This window comes from Saccopteryx bilineata, chromosome 9 (assembly GCF_036850765.1).
Source record: "Saccopteryx bilineata isolate mSacBil1 chromosome 9, mSacBil1_pri_phased_curated, whole genome shotgun sequence".
Classification (NCBI taxonomy): domain Eukaryota; kingdom Metazoa; phylum Chordata; class Mammalia; order Chiroptera; family Emballonuridae; genus Saccopteryx; species Saccopteryx bilineata.
The window spans coordinates 19,683,345-19,707,863 of record NC_089498.1 but is presented as its reverse complement, the minus strand read 5'-3'; the positions used below and the strand labels follow the sequence as shown (position 1 = coordinate 19,707,863).

The following is a 24,519-nucleotide window of genomic DNA, read 5'->3' as shown; positions in this document are numbered from 1 at the left end:
GTGTGACTCGGGCACCTGAAACCTGTGTAATTCTGTTGACCAGTGTCACACCAATAAATTCAATAATTAACAAACAAAAAACATAGATGCCGGAAGTATAGCCCTATTGCTTCCGGTCCCAGATTCGGAGCCATCGCCCTCTCTGGGCCGGAGGGGAAAGCGACACTGAAAGATGGCGGCGATGGAAGCAATTCCATCCTCCACTTCGGCATCTGCCGCGGCCACCGCAGCGGCTCTCGGGGAGGTGGAGGATGAAGGGCTCCTGGCATCACTATTCCGCGATCGCTTCCCGGAGGCCCAGTGGCGGGAACGGCCCGACGTGGGTCGCTACCTCCGGGAGCTGAGCGGCTCCGGGCTGGAGCGGCTCCGGCGCGAGCCCGAGCGCCTGGCGGAGGAGCGGGCCCAGCTGCTGCAGCAGACGCGCGACCTGGCCTTCGCCAACTACAAGACCTTCATCCGCGGCGCTGAGTGCACCGAGCGCATCCACCGCCTGTTTGGCGACGTGGAGGCGTCGCTCAGCTGCCTGCTCGACCGCTTGCCCAGCTTCCAACAGAGCTGCAGGTGCGGCGGGCCCCGTACCAAAGGGTTTTTTTTTAACCTCTGTAATAGTTGACATTTACTATGGTAGAGATAGCTAACACACACCGCTTACTTCTCCTCTGAGCATTTCATTAATCCATTTAAACTTCACAACAGCTTTCGAGGTAGGTACTGTTTCCCCAGTTTTATGTATGAGGAGGTTGAGACGCGCAGAGGTTAGTGACTGTCCGAGGGCACAGCTAGTACGTTTCGAAGTCAGAATTGGAACCTACCGGCAGGTTCCTCCCTCGGGGGGCTGTGTGAGCACTAAATAGATTCCATGCAAAGCACCAAGAATTGTGCCAAACATACTTAACTATCTACAAATGGCTGCTTAATATATATGCATATTTATATATACATGAATGCATGTGTAGACACAACACATAAAATAGCTCAGGGCAGCTCATCTTCTCCAAAACCTCCACTAATAGGAAGCTGACAGGAAATCCTTCTTTGGGGGTAGCAAAAATTATCCAGATAATTCCTCCTTTTTGAGTCATGTTCTGCTTCCCTAGGTCCTTAATCCATTATCCCTAATTCTGTCTTCCAGATTATTTTTTTTTTAAGATTTTATTTATTCATTTTAGAGAAGGGGGTAGAGAGGGAAGGGGGAGGAGCAGGAAGCATCAACTCCCATATGTGCCTTGACTGGGCAAGCGCCAGGGTTTTGAACCAGCGATCTCAGAGTTCGAGGTCGACGCTTTATCCACTGCGCCACCACAGGTCAGGCTGTCTTCCAGCTTTTCATGATAAAAGTTTTAAGTGTTCTTTTGAATCTTTGGCTATTTGACAATAGCTTTTGTACCTTCCACCCACCGCAGAATAGGTAGGGGACTTCATAAAGCAGATCTCTGCCTTGATGGAGAAGAAACAGAAACTGGTGGGAACTCGGGTTGAATAGCATAGGAATAGATTTAAGAGGCTGCGAGAACTTGGTAAGATTGTAGCCTCGAGGTTAGTTAGCTCATTCATTATTATGAAGTATAGCTATTATTTAAGGAACATTCTGAAGTTAGGATCTGTGTTATATACCTTAAAAACATCTTTTCATTTAATCCTCACATCCTTACAAGGTGGGTCCTATTATTATTTTACCAATAAAGAAACAGTTATGGCCTGACCAGGCAGTGGCGCAGTGGATAGAGCGTTGGACTGGGATGCGGAAGGATCCAGGTTCGAGACCCAAGGTCGCCAGCTTGAGTGCGGGCTCATCTGGTTTAAGCAAAAAAAAGCTCACCGGCTTGAACCAAGGTCGCTGGCTCCAGCAGGGGGTTTCTCGGTCTGCTGAAGGCCCACGGTCAAGGCACATATGAGAAAGCAATCAATGAACAACTAAGAAGTCACAATGCGCAACGAGAAACTAATGATTGATGCTTCTCATCTCTCTCCGTTCCTGTCTGTCTGTCCCTGTCTATCTCTGCCTCTGTAAAAAAAAAAAAGAAAGAAAGAAAGAATTATGAAAGCCTAAGTACTTTGCCCCAATAGTTAAGTGGCAGATCGGGGTTCAGATCTTTTTACCATTTAATTATGTGTGACCTTGGACAAGTTCTTAACCTGAGATTAAAAGTTTTCTCAAGGGTACTTACCTCATAGGTTTGGTGTGGAAATTTAATCAGATAAACCATCCAGCGCAGTGCCCAGTTCATACAATAGTATAGTAAAACTTGGTAATTATAGTTAAGGTTTGGGTGCAGAGCAGTGAGCGACCAATATTCTTCTGATTGTACTAGGAACTTTGTGAAGGAGGCTGAGGAGATCAACTCCAACCGCCGGATGAACACCCTGACTCTAAACCGGCACACAGAAATCCTGGAAATACTAGAGATTCCTCAGCTCATGGACACCTGTGTCCGGAACAGCTATTATGAAGAGGCCCTGGAGCTTGCAACTTATGTACGCCGACTGGAAAGGAAATATTCCTCCATTCCTGTTATCCAGGTAGCCAACTTCCCTGCAGAGGACTCGAACTTATGTTCTTGTAATCAGTAATTCTGTAGTCATCACTGAACCTTTAGGCAGAAAATGTAGGAAAACTCTTTGCACGTTTCACATCAGTTTCTGACAGGCAGACAGGCAGGCTTGAACATAAAACATACATTCATTCATTTATTCAAATGAGAAATGTTAATTTGTGTGCCAGGCACTGCTCTAGATGCTGAGTATACAATGTGAACAAAGCAGACAAGATTCTAGCTCTCATGAATGTAAGCTGATAGCTGGCAAATATGTGGATAAACTACGTGATCCTCTCAGACAGTGGTTAAGTGTCTGGAGAAAACAAAACAGGGAAAGAGGTAGAAGACCAGGGTTAGTTATTCTAGTCTGGGGACAGTGGCCAGGAAAGGCTGTACTGGAGAGAACATTTAAGCTGAGACCCAGATGATGAGCCGGTCCCGGGTACATGTAGATGTGAGGAGAGAGGGCAAACCAGAAAGTGGAAAGAGCAAGTACAGCAGGCTGGAGAAGGAAATCGGAGTGTTACGAAACAAAGCCAGCGGGACTGGACTGCAGTGAGCAAGGGGAGAGCATGAGGAAGCCGGTGATGTAGAAGCAGGCAGGGCCTGTAGGCCACGGTGAACCTGGACGCATCAGCTTTAGAAAATCAACTTCATGTGTCAGGAACGTTGGTCTGAAATATTCAGGGTTAGGGGAATAGGTTTCAGGGATTGTCTTTACAAGCGTGGTGTGACTCACCTCTGTATTCTCAGGGCATTGTGGACGAAGTGCGCCAGTCCATGCAACTGATGCTGAGCCAACTGATCCAGCAACTGAGGACCAACATCCAGCTCCCTGCCTGCCTCCGTGTTATTGGCTTCCTGAGGCGCATGGACATCTTCACTGAGGCTGAGTTAAGGGTGAAGTTTCTTCAGGCCCGAGATGCTTGGCTCCGTTCCATCCTAACTGCCATCCCCAACGATGATCCCTATTTCCACATAACAAAAACCATCGAGGCCTGCCGTGTCCATCTGTTTGATATCATCACTCAGTACCGTGCCATCTTCTCCGACGAGGACCCATTGCTGTCCCCTGCTATGGGTGAGCACACTGTGAATGAGAGTGCTATCTTCCACGGCTGGGTACTACAGAAAGTCTCCCAGTTCCTGCAGGTGCTGGAAGCCGACCTTCAGCAGGGGATAGGTAGCCGCCTGGACTCTCTGCTGGGCCAGTGCATGTACTTTGGGCTGTCCTTCAGCCGTGTGGGGGCTGATTTCCGGGGCCAGCTGGCTCCTGTTTTCCAGCGGGTAGCCATCAGCACTTTCCAGAGAGCAGTTCAGGAAGCGGTAGAGAAGTTCCAAGAGGAAATGAACTCCTACACCCTCATCTTGGCTCCAGCCATCCTGGGCAGCGGTAACCTGCCTGCTGCTGTGCCAGTCACTCAGCCTGGGACCCTGCAGCCGCCCATGGTGCTCTTAGACTTCCCACCCCTCGCCTGCTTCCTCAACAATATTCTGGTTGCCTTCAATGATCTGCGTCTTTGCTGCCCCATAGCCCTGGCGCAGGATGTGACTAGGACCCTGGAGGATGCCCTTGCTAAGGTGAGCACATACTGTTGGGTCTCTACTGGGACCTTCTTTGGTTACAGAAGGCCAGATTTTGGCAATAAACCAGTCCATATGACAGTGGTGACGGCTGATTTAGGTTTAGTGTGGTGTTTAGAGGCTTTTAATGGCTGAGCAGCTCTTAACTGATTAGTCCCCCTTCATGGAACCTAAAACAACCCATGATATGGCCTACCTATAGTAATGCTTTAGTAATGTATTAGTGTTCTATTGCTCCATAACAGACCCCCCCACTTATCACCTCCCAGTTTCTGTGGCTCAGGTCCACGCACAGCATAACTGGGTCCCCCGCTCAGGATCTCACAAAGGTATAATCAAGGTGTCGGCCAGGCTGTAGTCTCATCGGGAGCTTGGGGTCCCCTTTCAAGCTCACTCACATTGGCCGATTTCTGTTCCTTGCGGTTGTGGGACTTAGGTCCTCAGTTCCTAGAGGCCGCCCCACTCCATAGGCAGTTCATACTGTGGCTTTTTGATTTTTCAAGGCCAATGGAAGAGTATCCTTCCTGCATGAATCTCTCTCTCTCTCTCTCTTTTGATTTTAGAGAGAGAAGAAGGGGGGGGAGAGAGATTGACAGAAACATGGATCTGTTCATGTATGTGCCCTGATTGGGGATTGAACCTGCAACCTTTGCATACTGGGACAGTGCTCCAGGCAACCAAACTATCTAGCCAGGGCTCCATGAATCTCTTCTAGAGAAGTCTTCAAGCCCCTTTTAAAAGGCTCATCTGAGGCCCTGGCCGGTTGGCTCAGCGGTAGAGCGTCAGCCTGGCGTGCGGGGGACCCGGGTTCGATTCCTGGCCAGGGCACATAGGAGAAGCGCCCATTTGCTTCTCTACCCCCCCCCCCCCTTTCCTCTCTGTCTCTTTCCCTCCCGCAGCCAAGGCTCCATTGGAGCAAAGATGGCTCCTTGGCCTCTGCCCCAGGCGCTAGAGTGGCTCTGGTTACGGCAGAGTGACGCCCCGGAGGGGCAGAGCATCGCCCCCTGGTGGGCAGAGCGTTGCCCCTGGTGGGCGTGCCAGGTGGATCCCGGTTGGGCGCATGCGGGAGTCTGTCTGACTGTCTCTCCCCGTTTCCAGCTTCAGAAAAAAAATAAAAGTAAAAAATAAAAAATAAAAAAAATAAAAGGCTCATCTGATTCAGTCAGGCCCACTCAGGATAATCTCCTTTTGATAAATTCAAAGTCACTTCTTTAGGGACTTTAATTACAACTGTAAAATCCTTCACCTTTGCCATATTCTACTGGTTAGAAACAAGCCACAGATTCTGCCTGCACTAGGAGGAGGGAATTACACAGAGGAGTGGGTGCCAGGGGGTGGAAATCACTCAGAATTCTGCCCAACACAAGTAATGCTACTACTATTGCTAATATCCTTGTACAGTGCACATTTTTTACACATTAAATCTTTAGATATTGGGATGCTCCTTACAGCTTATGACAATCTTATAATCGTTTTCAGCCAGGTGGCAGCTATGACATGATCATATAAAATCTTTTTATTGATATCTCATGTAAGAGCAAGAAAGCATGAGCACTGAAGCTTTAGAGTCAATGCAGTTCAAGTAGTAGTAATCATCTAATATTTGTATAGAACTTACTTCATGCCATCATACTTGACAGATTAAGACTCGATCCTCGCCCTGACCAGATAGCTCAGTTGGTTAGAGCATTGTCCTGAAGCACAGAGGTTGCTGGGTTCGATCCCCAGTCAGGGCACATGCTGGAACAGGCCGATGTTCCTGTCTCTCTCTCTCTCTCTCTCTCTCTCTCTCTCTCACTTCCGCTCTCTAAAATCAACAAAATAAACAACCCTACAAGGTAGGCCCTATTACTGACCCTACTTTGTAGATAAGGATACGAAGGCACAGAGGGCCTGGAGCGCTTAAGTAATCACTTGGAAGTCACAGAACTAGAGAGTGACATAGCTAGGATTTGAACCAGGAAGTCTAGCACCAGTCTTTTATTAACCCCGTTAGCATGACACCTGTCTGTAATGCCAGAGAGGCTGCTCTGTTCTCTCTACTTGGAACTTCCTTTTCAGCTCTGTTTCCTTCCTCCTTTACAAGTTTCTAGTGATCTAGCTTCTGGAACCTCAAGGCCTTCCTCAAAAACCTTTTATAGTTTTTGCTTCATTTTCCTAGATCCAACATAGTTCTGGATAGCCTCCCTTGGGAGTCAAGAATCATGTATTCTTTGTATAATTTCATGATACTTTTTCACTGGAAAAAACACCAGTAATGACCCAAATTGAGTCAGAGTGGATAAATTGTTAACCTGGAACACTGAGGTCATCGGTTTGAAACCCTGGGGTTGCCTGGTCAAGGCACATATGAGAAGCAACAACTATGAGTTGATGCAGCCTGCTCCTACCCCCACTTTCTCTTTCCTTTCTCTAAAAATGATAAATAAAATCCTAAAAATAAAAATAAAATAAAAGAGCCCTGGCTGGATAGTTCAGTTGTTTAGAGCATTGTTCCAAAGCGCAGAGGTTGCCAGTTTGATCCCTACTCAGAGCACATAGAGGAACATATCAATGTTCCTGTGCTTCTCTCTCTCTCTCACCCTTCCTCCCCCCCTAAAATCAATAAAAATAAATAAAAAATACATCAATCAAGTGACAGAATTATGGAGAGTGATCACAATTCTGAATTTAAACAAGACTAATATAATGTACTGTTTGGAACAAATTTCTTCATGAAAACTTGAGTGCTGCACATTTGTGCTTAGTTTCATGCACTGCTGGTAGCGACCAACTACTATCATAGATATGTGATAGATACTGCGGTGATTGATGGTGCCTTTGTCTCTTAGGTAACCAAAGTAATCCTGGCCTTCCATCGTGCTGAAGAGGCTGCCTTTACCAATGGGGAGCAAGAGCTCTTTGTCCAGTTCTGCACTGTCTTCCTGGAGGACCTCGTTCCTTATTTAAATCGCTGCCTCCAAGTCCTTTTTCCACCAGCTCAGATAGCACAAACATTAGGTAAGAGAAAGGAGCAAAGACTTTTCAAACTACATTGGGACAATTCACATACTAATTGATTCGCACATTTGTAAACTTCAGTATGTTTTAGTAAATGTACCAAGGTGTACCATTACCACCATCCAATTTTAGAACATTTCCATTACCCCAACAATCTCCCTCATACCCATTGTAGTCATTCCCCAGTCCCACTCTTGGCCCTTGTCAACCACTAATCTACTTTCTGATGTAATAGGTTTGCCTTTTTTGGACATTGCATATAACTGGAATCACACAGTATATGTTTATCTGACTAAGTGGAAGAAGCTAATCACAATAGAACCACATATTGTATGACTTTGTATTGTATGTGGGAGATGGGGGAGGCAGAACTTCCCAAAGGGCAACGGGCGGTGATCACACCAGCAAAGAGTGACTGCTTGCCACTCTGCCCCTCCCCGCCCACCCCACCTCTGGCTTTTCTCTAGGGCCTGTCACAAGGATGCCAGGCTCTTACTCAGTCCCCCTCTGCACTGTGCACTGTGCACTGTGTTGTTTCAGATTACCTTCAAAGTCTCGCTTTACAGTGTAGTTTCTTGTCCCACATACCAAAGATGACTTACCAGATTGAAATAACGGTAACTGTGGCGATTACTTCCCTAAGTATTTCTTTTTTCTTGTGACATACCAGTATTTACAATTATTTAATGTTTTTTTCCCATTTCACTTTGCCTACCATCTGGGTCAGGCATTCCACCTACTCAGCTCTCCAAGTATGGAAACCTTGGGCACGTGAGCATCGGCGTTGTTCAGGAGCCTCTTGCCTTTATCCTGCCGAAGAAAGAGATGGTCTTCTGTATAGATGAAAAGGAGCCAGTGCTGGAGCTCACTGCCCCAGCACCAGAGCTCACTGCCCCAGCACCAGAACTACCGGAGGAGGAGTCAAGCCTCGAGCCAGTCACTCCGGCTTTCCCTGACGAGGGGCAAGAGCAGGTTGAATCAACGGAGCCACTGCAGGCCGATGTGCCTAGTGCGAACACTTAACGGGTTTCCCGCTCCGGAAACCAGGCACAGCACCCAGAGAAAGAGACTTGCCTTGCCTCAGAAAACATGGGACAGCCCAGGGGAGAGGCTGCGAAGACATGCAGGAGAGAAAATTAAAGGGGGAACCTCCTGGTCATTTCTCTTATACTATAATAAGTGCAATTATTATATATAATTAAATAATAAAGTTGACGTCATCGAGAAGCGGACAGCATTCTGTGGGCGGGAAGACTCGCGGGAACTACATCTCCCGGCGTCCCTGGTGGCGGGAGCGATTGACTACGGGATCCCGGAGAGGAACGCGTGCGGACGGCTCTACTGGAGAGCACCATGGGCCCACTGGGTACCGGGCCGCTGCAGGGGCGTCGCCTCGTGGGGCTGGCTCTGCTGTGGGGAAAGGGAGTGGCGGTCGGAGGCGCCCGGCTCCGCAGCTCCACTCCCGGCCGGAATGGCCTCGAGGGGCCCGCACGTCAGCGCTCCTACTGGCGCTACCTGCGGCGTCTGGTGCAGGGAGCGCCGGAGCCACCGTACCCGCGCGTGTGCCAGGTCGGGGACCCGGCGCTGCGGGCCGTTGCGGCCCCAGTAGAGCCGGCGCAGCTGGCGGGGCCCGAGCTGCAGCGGCTGGTGCAGCGGCTGGTGCAGGTGATGCGCCGCCGGCGCTGCGTGGGACTGAGCGCGCCACAGCTGGGAGTGCCGCTGCAGGTGTTGGCCCTGGAGTTCCCCGAGCCTCTTTTCCGCGCCTGCGCGCCGCGCCTGCGCGAGGCCCGCCAGATGGAGCCCTTCCCCCTGCGCGTGTTCGTGAACCCCAGCCTACGGGTGTTGGACAGCCGCCTGGTCACTTTCCCCGAGGGCTGCGAGAGCGTTGCTGGTTTCCTGGCCTGCGTGCCCCGCTTCCAGGCCGTGCAGATCTCAGGTGCGGATGGGAGGGGCTCTGAGGTGGCTGGGTGAGCGTGGGCGTCTCTTCCGCCTGTGGAGGCGGTGGCCTCGGATCCCAGGAAAGTTTTAGTATAAAGCTCCATCCAGTTCACGAGCAGACACATTAATGATTGATCAGCGGAACCTCCTGGCATGAAGCAAGGACAGGACCTGGGAATGGACGAAACTCGAGACTGACAGATTAGGATGGGAATGAAGGCCTTGTGAGAGCATAGCCAGTTCTAGTGTGGTACCAGCGTAGGAAGTATAGAGTGAGTGTTGTTAGGGTGGCCTGGTTCTGCGGTCTGCTCTGTGCCCTCGCTGTGTGTATCTCTCTCTCTCTCTCTCTCTCTCCTGCCCCAATCTGTCAAGGTGGAGTGGGAGAAGCGGGACCTACTTTGCCCAGCCCAGAGTGACAAATCACTCCCGGTGTGTCACACCAGGATGTTCTGTGATTCTTTGCTGGGGATGGGATGATTGTTCCTCCTGAGCAAGCCACTTGGTCCATGAGGGTCAGAAAGTCAGTGGCATCCCTTATTTTATATTGTACCAAGCTGAAATACTTTTGTTAAAAATTGAAAGCAAAGAGCAATACTTCAGAAGCAAGAGTTGGGAAGAGAAGCACCTTATTAGGAAGATCATTTCTCATCTCATCGCCCAGCAACCTAATTGTCAGTTGAGAACCAGGTTGACCACTTGGTAACAGGCAGAGTTGAGGCATCTTTTCTAGTGAGGATAAGAGATGCTATGTGAGTTCTTTTCTGATGCTGCCTCTTGTAAATAGGAACATCCAGGGGCAGGGAAAGCATAAGTTAATGATTCAGTTCATCATGTCCTCACCCAGACTGTAACTTCTTTTGCAGGGCTGGACCCCAGAGGAGAGCAGGTGGTGTGGCAGGCCAGTGGGTGGGCAGCGCGCATCATCCAGCATGAGATGGACCACTTGCAGGGCTGCTTGTTCATTGACAAAATGGATAGCAAAACATTTACAAACATCCACTGGATGGAGGTGAATGACTAAAGCCTTCCTGCTTTGGTCTGAGGATTCTGAAAACCAGGACACAAACACTTCAGCTTTGAGCTGGCATGTCTTTCCTGGCATTGACTTGGCTAACAGGAAACAATGGACTTCCAGAGCATGCCTAACTGAGATGGAGGAAGATGTTAATAATGATTGCCCCAAAAGTGTGATAAGATACTGCCTTCCACTTGAGAAGTTAAAAATAACTCCCATAAAGGAGTAGACATTTCCTGGTCTACTCCAGGAAATCAGGAGACATTATTTCATAGAACCTGTGCAATCTATTTTCAAAGCCATTATTTGATAATAAATGTAGTCTCAAAATATCTGAAAGCCCTGTTTAAAAATGGAGATTAAGGCTGTGATTGACCTTACCAGATTTATTTTTACAAGGGATTTGTCTGTCTCACCTACAGAGTCCTTCTTTGCCTTGGTCACTAGTGTGCTTGTGGAAGTAAACACAGAACAGAAAGTAACACGGGCCCCCAGTTCATGGAGTGTTTAGTAAGAATATTAACATAAATGAGTACCTACACGTTTTAACAGGTTCAGATACAGTTTAGGTTTCCATTTTTGCCTTCCACCTTTCACAGATGTGGGGGAGATTTTTCGGCTGAAATTTTTTAGGCAGTTGGGACTTGACTTGTTCTTTGGGTGGAGGCCATTGAGCCGGGGCTTGGGGAAGGGTGAGTTGAGGGGGAGCCAATGAGCCTGTACCTGTCACAGTCATAATAGAAAGCAGAACTTGTGCGTCCTGGTCACCACACCTATTTTGGAAAAATAAATTAGCATCATGCTGACTGACCAGTGTTTAAGATACTGTCAGAGGTGAATGAATTTGTTTCTTTAGATATATGTCTTACCTGGTTTTTATGTTGAGTTTTGCAACATTGGTACTCTTACCAGAGTCCTCAAAGTCCGAGTACCCGTGTAGTAAGAAGTCCATTAAGTTGTTTAGAGAAAACGTGTTTTAAACAGCAGTTAATTAAATGAACCCAGAGAAGACCCACTCTTCGTGTCTGGGGGCCTATGAGACTGAATGAAAGTGAACTGGCTCTCTATTTATTAACCTCTGGAGAAGAGAACCTCCCACTACCCTGAGGGGAGATTAGACACTCAGCCATCGGGGAAGTCTGTAGAAAGCTCTCATTAATAGTGAAAACACTGGTCCTCCGGGAAATCAGAATTCAGTGAGCCATGACCTGTGGTGGCACAGTGGATAAAACATCAACCTGGAATGCTGAGGTCCTCTGAAACCCTGGGCTTGCCCGGTCAAGGTACACGTGAGAAGCAACTACAAGGTGATGCTTCCCGCCACCACCTCCTGCCCTTCTCCCTCTCAGATCAATAAAATCTGAAGTAAAAAAATGATTCAGTGAGCCTCCTTTCCTTTAGAAAATGCTCAGAAGCTCCTACAGGGTGGCCCCAGAGCATTCTGATGTTTCCTTACAGTGCTCTGAGGTTAAGAGACCCTAGTAATGCCTTTGTAATGTAGGTCAGTAGCATTCGACTTCAGCTTCCTGACCTGGAGGCCCAAGAGTAAATGCTCACAGTGGACCTTGGAGAAAAGTCTAAGACTATCTCTGTTGCTGAAAATATATGAGATTTACTGTTGTGACCAAATCCACCTACGAGGAAGGATTTGGTCTACTAGTTAAAACACTACAGCCCCAAGGCAAATCCTTGCACTTCCAATAAAGAAAAGCTCTTATACCTTAGGCCACAGACACACACACAAATCTATACCTGGACCTAAGGAGAGTCTTAGAAGTCCATTTCCACATGAAAACCAATTTAGGCAAAAGGTTTAGAACAGAACTCCAGAAAGGGAAGAAGGGGATTTCAGAGTAAGCATTTAGGGGAGGAAATTCCTGTGTGCATATTAGCCATGGTTAACAGACTAGGAGGCCGCAGCATCAGTCTGAGGTTAGTTCAACCTCAGTGTTGGTCTGTGAAAGCTGTAACTGGAGATATGAGGATGACTCAGCAGACCTCATGTTTCTGTTAACTTCTGTGACTTGTCTAGGTGTTCAAGTAGTAGACATGACAAAGCAGGTTAAAAAAAATAGCAAAGACCTTCCAATTCAAGTAAAGGTAACTGGAAGTACAGTAAGAAAATACAACTAAGCACAATTAGTTAAAATGAAACAGGCATAGGGCAGTGTCCTGTGCTGGCTTCTGTCCAGTATTTACAAACATAATTGGTGGCTAAGGGCACATAACTAACCAAGAAGTATGAGGGAACTCCAGAGCAAGAGACAGAAATTTCTGTCACGGTTGCTGCAAAAGTGTCATCTGGAAGCCAGGCTGGTTGGCATTCTAGGTAACGTGGCGGGACTAACCTACCAGCAATGGAGAGGCATGGTGAGCCCAACCCTTCAAGAAACCAAGCAAAAGCTGGCCCAATTCAGCAGACACTCCTAAGCAGATCAAAGAAACACCACAGTGCAGGGCTAACTCGGTCTAAGAGTAGGTGACATACTCAGTTCTGGACCATTTGGGTTTGAAATACCAGTTCTGGGAGGGGGAGGAGGGCTGGAACAACCAGTGCCAAGCCTTTTCTGTGTATTCAACATATGATAGCCTCTACCGCTCCTGCTCAGTCAGACAGCAGCTCCAGTGCTGCCAGCTCTGGGCCTTGGGTGTCTCACGTCCAGGGGTCACAAATTCAAATGGCCAGAGAAGCTAGGCAGATAATGCAAGCGAGGGAACAGGCCACATGGGGATGGCCAACTGCAAAGCATGTCACCATCTGAATAGGGCTGGCCCTGCTCAGCTGCAGCTGATAGGCTACCTCATGAGGACACAGGCCCAGCATCATCTAATCCGAATTTTTACCTTTACTCTTTTTTAGCGAGAGGGAAGGAGAAAGGCAGAGAGAGAGAGAGAGAGAAAGATGAACAGGGAGAGATAAAACAAGCATCAACTTTTAGTGGATGATTGCTTCGCATACATGCCTTGACTGGGGGGCTCCAGCTTAGCCAGTGATACCTTGCTGAGCCAGCGACCTTGGGCTCAAGCCAGTGACCATGGGATCATGTCTGCAATCCTACACTCAAGCAGACTTTGGAGTTTTGAACCTGGGTCCTCAGTGTCCCAGGTCGACAATCTTTCCACAGTACAATCTGAGCCACCGGTCAGGCTCTTGGTTTCTGTATGTTGGCAGCAGACCAACCAAACAGCTGTAGGCCACATCTGTCCCACAGGCCTCCCAATATGAGAGACTCTTATCTGGTGGGGGACAACAGGAAGAAATGCCCAAGTTCCTCAAACACCCCTGGCCACATTTTGAGGCCTTGGGGGAAGAAAGGTCTCACAAACTTAACTGGAGTAGAGGCCTAAGAACTGTGGCAGTTGGTGACAATCCTACTTCCTACTCTGCTGAAGAGACGACAGCAGAGAAAACCAGGAGGTCTTTCTATGGGAAGCAAGCACGGCCTTCAAAAAGCCCCAGACGAGAGTCAAAGATGAGATCACTCAGGTAACTCAAGAAGGGAAAAGGATTTATTAGCCCATTTCCAAGACCAAGACCTGAGGCCAGTGGCTGGGTTCAGTGGTCTCACATTCAGAGGGAAGAAAAGACAGCAGTGAAACCCGCCTGACTGCCTTCCTCGTTCTGATTTCTAGCCTGTGCTCACAGACCACCCTCTCCTCCTGCAGGGAGGACACGGAGCGAGATGCCGACCTAGGAGGGTGTGAATGGCTTGGCTTTACTCTTGGCCTTTACAGGCAGAGCTTGGGCTAGGGATCCAGGGCACTGGCCATTCAGTTCACAAGGAGCAAAACTTGGGTCTCAAAGGAATGGGTCACGGGGCTTCTGCAGGTCATTGGCACCAACCCCACAGTACGGCTGCTCCTACTCCTTGATGCTTCCAGGTGATTTTCACTTTATTTATAAACAAGACGAAAATCCAAGCAGCATTAATTTAGGGGAACAAAAAAGGTTAAAAAGAAAAAAAAATGAGTGCAGTACAAGGAGTTGGTGAGCATCAAGAAGAGGAGGAGGAGGAAGTAGGAAGAGTCAGTATTCCACCGGCTGCCGAATGTGCCTCTGCGTCTCTGCGGCCGGGGAGCCCCCTCCTTCCTGCTCCTCGGCTGGCAGCCAGATGGCAGAGAGGGCACTGTAGTGACTTTGGGACGAGCCCTGGAGCTCTGTCTGGCCACCAACACGAGAGTGCATGAATTTACCCCAGTAAACCTCCCACATTCACCATCACCAGAGTGAAGAAGCTTTTAACTCTCCTGTCCAAAGTCCTCTGAGAATTTCTTCACTTTTAGGAGGTCATCTGCATTCACGGTGGGCCGGGTGGTGGCCAAAGACCGGAGCATGTCCGACTGCAAAGACAAGAGCATGTGCCTGAGGGGTAGCCAGGCTCCAGTCCTCAGCCTCCCAGCATTGCAGACCCATGCAATCTAGTGTGGGAAGAGGCCTGCCTGTGAGGTCAGCCCCTACCCCAAATGCAGACCTTATTAGGATTGCCTAGCTTCAGCCTGAGTGCCTCCTGCGACAGGGATACCCTTCCCTCCTGAGGCAGCTCACGTCATTTCCAGATGGACCCATATCCAGTCTGATAGAACTGAAACTCCCATCACCTCTTAACACCCATGAGAAGGTCTAACTGCATGCCCACCACACCAGCCACAAAGGCAGACACCTGCCATAAAGAATGGGCAAGACCATCAGCAAGAAGAGGATAAGAAGTTAAGACTAGCTAGGTGAAAGGCTACCTGTGCAAATACATCAAATCACACCGCGCTCACATACATTTGCTAGTTCCTTCTGTGTACAAAACAAGCCAAATTCACAGAATGCTTGGCCTTTATTCTTTTTGCTGAAAAAATAAAATGCTAACATTATGGCCTCCATCCTGAGCCCTCAGTGTAAATAATGGCTGGATTCCCAGTTACCCAAAGCCCTAACGGCCATTCTCTGTTTAAGAGCCACAACAGCCTAGAACAGAAAAAGGAGAAGCTTATTTTTATTCTGGGACCTAAGACTCTGATTTCCTGGGTTGTGCAGTCCTCTCTGCCAGCTGGCCACTTACCATGCAAACCACAGGCTCTAAGAGTTTGTCACTAGGGACATCCATCCAAGTCATCTCCATGGCCCCTGGGTCCCCTGGTGAGCATGGTGTCAGAAGGTCATCAATCATAACACTAGGGTTGGTGCGGGAAGGGCCACAGACCTGAAATCAACAGGAGTTTGATTGGCTGGAGGGGCTGCCCCTTGTTTTTTGGGGAAAGGGCAGGACACATCAGATTTCGGAGTCCTGAAGAGAAGGTCGTGGCAGAAAGTGAACGAATGCCTGAGTTTCTGGTCATCAGTCTGAGGAGCGATGGGCTCCTTCGAGACTCTCGGGCTGAGTAGTCAAAGTGGCTTGATGTTTGATCTCAGAGGTTCATGATTAGCATGCTATTCCAGCCACTGTCCTCAGAATCTCATTTTGTGGCCCCAAAGACCTTGATATCTTCCTCTTCCTTGTTAACTCAAATCTCACCACAAATACAGTGACATCAAAAATGTTTTTCCAACCAAAATCTGCTCCACTGGCAACATTCTCTCAAACATCTGAAGACCCTTTCCTCACCTTCTTCAACTTTTGTCGCAAATGTCACCTAGTGTGGTCCATCTTTAAGAGTGCAACCTGCCCCTCCCACTACAAACCTCAGAAATGCCCGCCCTCCCTTCCCGGCTCTATGTCTGCCTCCCCACCGTCTGAGAAGTGAGTCTGTCTGTTGCCTGTCTCCACCACTAGCAAGGGGGCTGCTGGAGGCCAGGGACCTTCGTCTGCTGTGGTCAGTTATGAACGTCTCCCGAGCAGAGAACAAGTCTGGGCGCATAACAGGACCCTTGACATATACTTGACATGGATGTGCTGTGTGAACGGAGTTCCTCCTTATGGTGTGCGATTTTGTACCCACCACCTTTGAAACACTGAGTAGGCTCACCACACATGACAGCACAGCACTGACTGCAGGGGTGGCAGAAGTGACTGCCACAGTGCTCTGTCCTAGGTGATCACATCAAGCAAAAAGAACTGCAGGGAAGGGAAGAACAAGCACAAACGTGGGCTCACTTTGCACTTGCCCTTGGTTCTCCAAGAGACCCAAAATGTGTCAGCTGGCAAAGAAAGCAGATATCCCCTTTCCTGTGGCCCTTTCTAAGCAATTCCTTGCATGCTCACTCACCTTTTTGAAGTGTGTTGCTGACTGTACTTTTCTAACGGGCTGCATGAGGGAGTCGCGAACAATGATGCTGATGTCTGCACCTGAGTAGCCTTCTGTCTTGCGGGCCAGCTCGTGGATATTGGCGTCCGTGAGGTTGTGGGGAGTGCTACCCAGATGCAACCGGAACATCTGGGCACGGGCAGCCTCCTCCGGCAATGGGATGTAAATCCGCTTCTCAAACCTAGAGAGCCAAGCACACGGCTGGACTTGAGAGCAGATGAGGAAGGTCTTAATGACGAGGCCCAGCGGGCCCTCCAGACTGGCTCCCCTCAGGCTGCCCGGAGACATGGGCAGACACGGAGAATCCTCTGGAGAGACGGGCTCCAGAGACACCCAGCAGCGGGCCAACCATGGCCAGAGAAAGACCTCAGCGCCCGGCTCTACAGGGGAAGACTCACCTCCTTCTAATGGCTGAATCCAACACCCATGGGATGTTTGTGGCACCAAGAACCAGAGTCCCATCGTTGTTATTCCCCACCCCTGCGGACAAAGGGAAACAGACACTGACTCAGAACACCTGCAAGGATCAGTCTGAACCTGCAGGGAAGAACCTCAGGGGCTTTGTGTCCCGAACTGGAGCCATCCCTGTGCCACTTCTGGCGGTGGGGCCCTCACAAGCTTCACTGGAGTGAAGAGCATGGCTGCCTTGCCCGCCTCGGGAGGGGCAGAGAGCAGTGGGCCAAGGCTGCAGGGACCTCACCTCCACAATGCAGGCCTAGGAGGTAAAAGCTGAGAGCTGCTTCTCTGACCCTTCCCCCCACCCTTGGGACAGTCAGATCCAGCGCGGCCAAGTAATGAAGCCCCGGGCTGGCGTCAGGGGGACCGAGAAACAGGGAGGAGACCCGGGACTTGCACGCACCCTGCATCTGGACCAGGAACTCAGTTTTGATCCTTCGGGCAGCCTCGCTCTCATTTTCATTGCGGGATCCACAGAGGGAATCCACCTCGTCGATGAAGATTATGGAAGGTTTGTGCTGCCTGGCCAGCTCAAACAGGTTCTTGACTAGCCTGTGAAGGTGAAAAATGGGTTGGGACCTGGACACCCACACTCATGCCTGCCAGGGTCCCAGTCACCACTTCTCTCGCCCTTCCCACGGGGAGGTCGAGACTAGAGGCACGCTTAGATTTCAGAAAGAGGGGTGGTAAAAAGTCCTCTGGCAGCACTGTACCAAGAGGAAGAGCAAGCCTGGCATCAGCTGCAATCCTGGCAGCCCCATTCATTAGCTCTGAATTTAAGACAAGTCACTTCCCTTCCTCTAAGTCTCAGTTTATCATCTGCAAAATGGGGGCTGGTGTGTGGAATAAGATAACTGTATAAATTCCCCAACAGAGGACACTCACCTGATTACCCAATTATTGGGAGTCCCTTTCTCTTCCCTTCATGAGGACTCATCTCTCCCAAGTTCCCTTTCAGGTTCAGCTGTCTTGGTCAGGACGGTGTCCCAGCCACTAAGCTAGCAAGATACCCCTCTGATGGCTACTGCTCCCTGACATCCAACAGCGACTGCTCTGGGAGGTGACTCCGAGGGCCGGGACGCTGGACTGCCAGCAGCTGCCGGGGGTGGGGGACAGCGGAGAAGGGCCTGGGGGCTGACTTACTTCTCACTCTCCCCCAACCACTTAGACATCAAGTCTGAGGAGGACACGGAGAAGAAGGTGGAGTTGTTGGCCTCTGTTGCCACCGCTTTGGCCAGGTAGGATTTCCCTGTGCCGGGGGGTCCGAAGAGCAGTATCCCTCGCCAAGGGGTACGTTTGCCTGCGAGATAAAAATAAACTGAAGTGAGTTTCCTCCTTATTGAGAAAGGGGAACAGAAAAAAGCAGAGGGGCCTTAGTCACTGTAGATACAGTGAGAAATGAAAAGTTCTACAAGACAACTGAGTCTAAGAGCAAAAGAGTAAAGGGAACTAAATTAGCCACTGAGAACTTGGTCCGAGCCCTGGCTCCTGACCCCTGTGACCCTGCACAGTGACGCTGGCCAGCACCGGTTCCTGAGCCTGCCCACCCACTGGGACAGTTAAGTCAAAGTACTAGTTATAAAGGTGTTTCTGACACCAGAGAGAAGCCATGGATTAGATGACCATAATGGGTAGGCCCTGGGGCCTTTTCCAAGTGGGAGTCCCCGGGAAGGCCAGGCCTCGCCCACTAAGAGCAAAAGGAACTGAGTCACCATCTGCTCCTGGACACCTCCTGAGTCGGAGCCCGGAGCCCCTTCCTCAGGAGCCTGATATTTATACATCTGGGCCTCTAGTGGCTCAACAATTACCTGTGAATAAATGTGGGAATTTAATTGGCAAAATGACAGCTTCTTTGAGGGCCTCCTTGGCCCCTTCTAGCCCGGCAACATCATTCCACCGAATGTTGGGTTTCTCCATCACGACGGCACCTGCAGAGGGAGGCAAACCTTCAACCCAGAGCCCCGACACACCAGGGGGCCCTGGCCATGTCCCCCTCCCACAGCCATGGGGCCTCGAGCCTCTTACCCATCAGCTGCTCTTGCAATTTCTTTTTCTCTGGATTATCCCCTTCGCTGTCACTATCACTGCTGAGAAAGGAGACAGAAGATGGCAGGCTAGCTCAGGGGGAGGTTGGTGAGGAGGCCTCAGAGGGAGGCCAGGCTCTGGCTGCCAGCAGGGAGGTAAAGGATGACCTCCCTGCTTAACTGTGGTGACAGACCCAGTCACCCCGAGGACACTCAGGGCCCTAGGAGTGTGGTTCTAGGAGCCTCATAACCCATCCTCGATTCTTCATTATGGGGATAACCACAGAAGCATGTGCCTGTCTAGTGACTAGTGAGGGACATGTGCTTTGGCTAGACTTCAAGAGCAGCCAAGCAAGGCAAGCAATTGCAGCTCTCACTGGCCTCTCATACGGACTCAAAACCAGACAGCTAGTGGCTGTGACTTGGAGAAGAGGTAAGTCTTCTTATGTCTGCAGGGCCGCTGTCCCACATCCCCACCCCGCCAGGCCAATCCCTATCCAGATGTAAGTCATTTGCCATCCTCAAAACTCTGGCCGTCCTCTTGGAGCTGTCTGGCCTCCTGCCCTTTCTCGGTATGTCTCCCACTCCAGGGAATCCTCTCCACCCGGGAGCACAGCCTCTCACCTCTGGTGATGCGGCCGACACAACACCCACCTCTCTCCTACCCCATGACCTCCCTGCCGAGGATCCCCCCATCCCTCCAGGTCACCACTGGCCTTTCTGCTCAGATAACTGGAATCTCCATGGTGGGCAAACCACAGCCATGAGGAGAGAAACTGCTGAGGGAACACTGGCTTTGGAGTAAAAGCATAGGTCCTGGGTGTGTGTCCAGACTCCATCAAATTCCAGCTCTGTGACCTTGGTGATCTCTGAACCTCTGAGTCTGTCGCCTCATAAGTCAGGTAAAGAGGATAACTCTGATGACGACAGCAGCTGACATTTATTTCATCTTTACTGCACACTGGCTCTATCCTCAGGGCTCCACCCCATCATCTCATTTGCTCCTTAGAGCAACACTAGGAGGGAAGTCTCATTATCTTTTTCCTCTTACAGATGAGGAGCCTGGAAGCACAGAGGGGTCATGGCACTTGTCCAAGGTCACATGGCTAGGAAGTGGCAGAGCCCGATTATATCTGCAGAGTCCAAGCCTAGTAACCTCCACGCTGGCCCCCCATCCCAGATCCAATGAGAGAGTATACATGGAAGTATTCTGTAAAGTGCTTGACGAAACCAGCCGTGGGGTGCTGTTAGTAGAATTCCCCAAAAGAAAGGTGTCACGGAAGTTCAAGGCTGCATTAGCACCAAAACTGACAGCAACACAGGAGAAGGGCACGTGCTTGGGGGGTCTCTGTCCTGGCTCCCTACTTACCCCTTGCTCTCACTCTGATTCTCTTTGACTGGCTTCTTGCCATGTTTCTCTTTGTTCCGTAAGTAATCCTTCAGCTTCTCTGCCCGGTCTAGGTACTGCATGCACTTGGCTCGAATGCTCTCCTTGGCCTTGTCGCTGTGTGTCTCATCTGCAAAAGTGGAACCAGAGAGGGGTCCTGTGAGCGCAGAGGCGCCCACCCTCTTCTTGCAGGGGACGGCAGCTGGGGAGAGCCCGTTTGGCTCACATTTGATTGCGTGTAGGAAATACTCCACGGCATGCTGGTAGAGCCGGAGCGCCTCCTCATAATTCTTGGCTTTATCCTCTTCTGTGGCTTTTGTCACCAGATCAATGGCTTTCTGTAAAGGCAAAGCAAATAGCTCAGTGCTTCCCAAGGGTTCCAGAAAGGGTCCCGGACAGGAGAAACACACTGATGCGATATTGCCAGGCCTGGGAATTAGTCAGTTGCAGACCATTATGTTGGCCTACTTTTCCAACATCAACCAGAAAGGCCTTAAAAGGATGTTTTAAAAGATAACCATCGTCTTTACAATGCACTCAATACAATAAAAGCAAACTCCTTCTCAGTCCCCACTCTGGATTTCAGCCAGTAGAAGCCTGATGAAATAGCTCAGGTTAGAGCTCAAAGGGAAAGTTCAGTTTCCATTCCATGCCTCAAGGGAAAGGGAAATGGACCCTAACTCATAGTAGGGAACAGGGGAGACACAGAACCAGTTGATTCCTGTGTTGTTGAGCAGGGAGGCCAGAAACTGCACTTGATCTCAAGGGCCAGAGAAGAGCCAGACAGACAGAAAAGTCCTTCATTGACCTGAGTTTTATGAGATGGACTTAAAGGGATCTACTGGCACAGCCTGCTTCTCTAGGTGAAAAGAGAAGATGGTTCTCATCAAGTTGATACCTAAGAAAAAGCTATCAGACACATGGGTCAATAATCTACCAGTATCTCCAATACAAAAAGCGCTGCCTAACCCCATAGGTATTTATGCGCTGCCAACTGAGGGGAACAGTCCTCTGGAACCTTCTGAGACCTCTGTGAGAGCGTCTGCATCTCATAAATCCTGTAGGCCTGTACTCGAGACTGAACTTGAAGCATGCAGATCTTTCAGGCAGCTGCCCCACACCTACATATCCAGTTTTAGAAACCACAGCTTCACCAACCCGGAAGCGTTACCAGAATTATTCTCCTCAAGCTGATACAGCACTAGACACCAGGCGGGCACATCCCACTGTTATACACACAGTTCCGTCACAGCAAACAATAACCCTCCTGACCAGCTCTTGGCAGGGCCCAAGCATTTGTGCAGCCCTTTCTCACTGGAAAGAAAGAAGTCTCAGAAAGGAAGTCACAGACAGCTCTACAAAACAGACGGGTAGGTTAGGCCAGGTTGACATCAACTTACCAGGTTAAAGAGATGAGGGAAGGTGAAAGAATGCAGGCTATCATTTTCAAGTTTCAGCTTCCTCCATTACCTACAAATATATAATAACTAGGAGCCCTGAACCTTCAGAATGGATGATTTACTTAAACACAAGCTTCACTTGTCTACTCTCTCCCCAAGACCGCCCTTCAGAAAAGACATGAAATAGGCATTCCTACCCCTGATGTTCTCTTCTACAGAACAAACACTCAATTCCTCGGACTTTTTCACCCTAGACACCTTCCTGCTTAGGTTTGTCCCCATGGGGCACAGCAAACCTATCCCTTTCCTCCTTCTTGATACTCTATTATAGGGGTCCCCAAACTACGGCCCGCATGCGGCCCCCTGAGGCCATATCTGGCCCCCGCCGCACTTTCGGAAGGGGCACCTCTTTCATTGGTGGTCAGTGAGAGGAGCATAGTTCCCATTGAAATACTGGTCAGTTTGTTGATTTAAATTTACTTGTTCTTTATTTTAAATATTGTATTTGTTCCCGTTTTGTTTTTTTACTTTAAAATAAGATATGTGCAATGTGCATAGGGATTTGTTCATAGTTTTTTTTTAAAGTCCGGCCCTCCAACGGTCTGAGGGACAGTGAACTGGCCCCCTGTGTAAAAAGTTTGGGGACCCCTGCTCTAATAACTAATCTGCCTAAGATTTTTCTGGCAACCACAAAGTTTTTCACCTGCAAGAGGCCTCGGTTGCAGTTTGAAGAGGGACAATTTTGCATAACAGGAAACTAAGATGACCAAACTGCCAGCCCCGCCACATCTGTAGTAACAGGTCTTGCAAGGGACGACGGTGAAAGAAAAGGGCTGCAAAGATGAGCTAACAGAGGAGCTGGCAAACTTTCTCTACACGACCAGACACTAAATATTTTGGCCTTTTCTGACTGTACAATCTCTGTAGCAACAACTCAACCCTGCCTTGGTAGCCCCAAAGCAGCCATTTACAATACAAAACAAATGAGCAGGGGCGTGTTCCAATAAAACTTTATTTATAGACACTGTAATGTGAATTTCATGATTTATGTATCATGAAATATCCTTTTGGCCGTTTAAAAATGTGAAAACCTACACTATTTATATGAAAGAAGTTGGTCTCAAAGGACTTCATATTGTATAGTTTCTATTTATATAAAATGCCTAGAATAGGGAAATCCACAAAGGACAGAAAGTAGATTAGTGGTTGGTTGCCACATGTCGGGAGGGAACAGAGGAATGGGGGGGGGGGGCGAGAGCTGCAGGGTAGAGTTTCCTTTTGGGGTGATCAAAATGCTCTAAAAGGGATTGTGGTGATGACTGCACAATGCTGTGAATATACAAAAAGCACTGAATTGTACACTTTAAATGGGCAAATTGTATGGTGAGTTATATCTTAACAAACCTATTTTTTTTTTAAATGTAATAAAAACATTCTTCACTCACAGGCCATACAAAAACTGGGCAGGTAGGACCTGCAGGTGGAAGTTCACCACTGTTCCCACATCCTCCTCCCCCTGAAGTACCCATCCCTCTTCCACCTCCACGAATCTGAATGCTACCCATCCTTTGAGGATCCTGCTAAATGCCACTTCTTCCATGAAGTCTTGCCCCACAAGCACTGTATCTTGTCACCTCTTACGGAACACTTACTAGGTAGATGACACCATATTAAGAATGCTTTTCCAGAATTAATCTTGAGCCACTGTCACAATAACCCAACCCCAGACTCGAGGATCACATAACTATCCCAAGGTCACATACGACCTAGTGAGTGGCGGAGGCGATATTCAAACCCAGGTCTGAGGCCTGAGCATGTTTATGTTTTCCGGCCCAGCAGGAAAACAGGGTGGCAGCACCTGGAGGATGGGTCAGTCATGCATCCAGGTGGCGCCACCCCAGCACCACCCTGCACAATCCAGGGAATGAATGGAGGGTCGTTGGCCGAGAAGAGGAAATCGGATACCAGGGAAGAAGCAGCGGCTAGTTGCGAGACAGGAGAAGAGAGAGCGAGCAGCCGGACCGCGAGCCCGAGCTTCCCGGGCGGCGCCTGTGAGGCCCGAGTGAGGCTGAGCCCTTACGGCGGTATTGGGGCCCCAGCTGCACGTAGCAGCCTTGGGGCTCGGCCAGGCCAGGGGGACCGGGAGTTCCGGACGGGAGGTGGCCCTCGGCTCCTAGCGTGTGAACACAGAAACGGGCGGAGGCGGCAACAGGGCGGCGGGCTTCGAGGAGGCCCCCGCCCGCCTGACGGCCGGCCCACAGGCCCCGCCGCGCCTCCTTCGGACTCCGCCAGCCGGCCGGGCCGCGCCAAGCCGAGGTACCTGGAGGGTTGTCGTTGTCATTTCATCTCCTGGGTCCGCCTCACACCTCGCGGCGCTGCTTGCGGCCTCGGTCCGGCCTCGGAGAGCCGAGGTGCTGGGTCCGGTGCGGCGAGCCCGGCGGGTCGGCGCTGGGCGCGGGGAGGGTGGCCGCTGGCAGCTAGAGCTGAGTCCGAGAACGAGCGAGGAGCACGGCCCAGAGCGGTCGGGCCCGAGCGGCGCGGCTGCCCCCCGGCGGCTACGGCCGGCACTGCAGGCACCGCTCTCCGCGGCGAAGTGTGGCCCAGGAGACTGGGGCGGGGGCGTGGCGGACGGGGGCGGGACCCGGAGCCCAGCGAGGGCCGGGGTGGGACTTGGGGGCGGGGCGGGGCGAGCAGGCGGGGCCAGAGGAAGGGCAGAGTAAAATCCTCAAGTTCTAAGACCCCACCCACTTCGAATAAAACAGCGCCTGTAGGGCAATTTTACTGGCAGAGTAAACCTTAGAGCGCAGCACGTTTGTTCCTGATGTTTAATTCGGTATAATAATAATTACTATCTACCTTTACTGGCTTTTGAGGGTAATGAATGAACTAGCTAATGTAAGCATAGTGTACCCCACAGTGTTGTCAGTCCCTGGTAACTTATTAT

General features: G+C 50.0%; 2 protein-coding genes across 5 annotated transcripts; one reads left to right on the top strand and one right to left on the bottom strand.

The window, feature by feature from the left end:
• Positions 1 to 39: 39 nt before the first annotated feature.
• Positions 40 to 11,031, top strand: COG8 (component of oligomeric golgi complex 8). Of its 3 annotated transcripts, XM_066243101.1 has the most exons (6): positions 40 to 561; positions 2,313 to 2,520; positions 3,291 to 4,118; positions 6,953 to 7,121; positions 7,849 to 8,046; positions 9,923 to 11,031. In XM_066243101.1, exons 1-6 carry the CDS (start codon positions 173 to 175, stop codon positions 10,078 to 10,080), a joined length of 1,950 nt encoding a protein of 649 aa, XP_066099198.1. In that variant the 5' UTR covers positions 40 to 172; the 3' UTR covers positions 10,081 to 11,031. The 3 variants fall into 3 exon arrangements, with proteins under 3 accessions (XP_066099198.1, XP_066099197.1, XP_066099199.1); XM_066243100.1 differs by lacking the exon at positions 9,923 to 11,031 and having other exon boundaries at positions 7,849 to 8,437; XM_066243102.1 differs by lacking the exons at positions 6,953 to 7,121; positions 7,849 to 8,046.
• A 2,531-nt stretch (positions 11,032 to 13,562) lies between these two features.
• Positions 13,563 to 24,088, bottom strand: VPS4A (vacuolar protein sorting 4 homolog A). 2 transcript variants are annotated; one of them, XM_066243191.1, is made up of 11 exons: positions 23,896 to 24,088; positions 20,402 to 20,513; positions 20,158 to 20,305; positions 18,790 to 18,848; positions 18,573 to 18,692; positions 17,908 to 18,064; positions 17,168 to 17,316; positions 16,707 to 16,788; positions 16,270 to 16,489; positions 15,126 to 15,266; positions 13,563 to 14,415 (listed from the first exon to the last, which is right to left on the bottom strand). In XM_066243191.1, exons 1-11 carry the CDS (start codon positions 23,914 to 23,916, stop codon positions 14,314 to 14,316), a joined length of 1,311 nt encoding a protein of 436 aa, XP_066099288.1. In that variant the 5' UTR covers positions 23,917 to 24,088; the 3' UTR covers positions 13,563 to 14,313. The 2 variants fall into 2 exon arrangements, with proteins under 2 accessions (XP_066099288.1, XP_066099287.1); XM_066243190.1 differs by having other exon boundaries at positions 18,790 to 18,851; positions 23,896 to 24,087.
• Between the last annotated feature and the right edge of the window lie 431 nt (positions 24,089 to 24,519).

Bases quoted from the DNA above. Each gene is read 5' to 3' on its own strand.
- COG8 (XM_066243101.1), top strand. From the start codon at position 173: ATGGCGGCGATGGAAGCAATTCCATCCTCCACTTCGGCATCTGCCGCG. The intron at 562-2,312 runs GTGCGGCGGGCC...TGATTGTACTAG, and splicing joins AGCTTCCAACAGAGCTGCAG to GAACTTTGTGAAGGAGGCTG. The intron at 8,047-9,922 runs GCCTCGAGCCAG...CTTCTTTTGCAG, and splicing joins ACTACCGGAGGAGGAGTCAA to GGCTGGACCCCAGAGGAGAG.
- VPS4A (XM_066243190.1), bottom strand. From the start codon at position 23,916: ATGACAACGACAACCCTCCAG. The intron at 16,789-17,167 runs GTGCGTGCAAGT...CTTTGTCCGCAG, and splicing joins GTTCCTGGTCCAGATGCAGG to GGGTGGGGAATAACAACGAT. The intron at 16,490-16,706 runs GTGAGTCTTCCC...TTGGCTCTCTAG, and splicing joins GATTCAGCCATTAGAAGGAG to GTTTGAGAAGCGGATTTACA.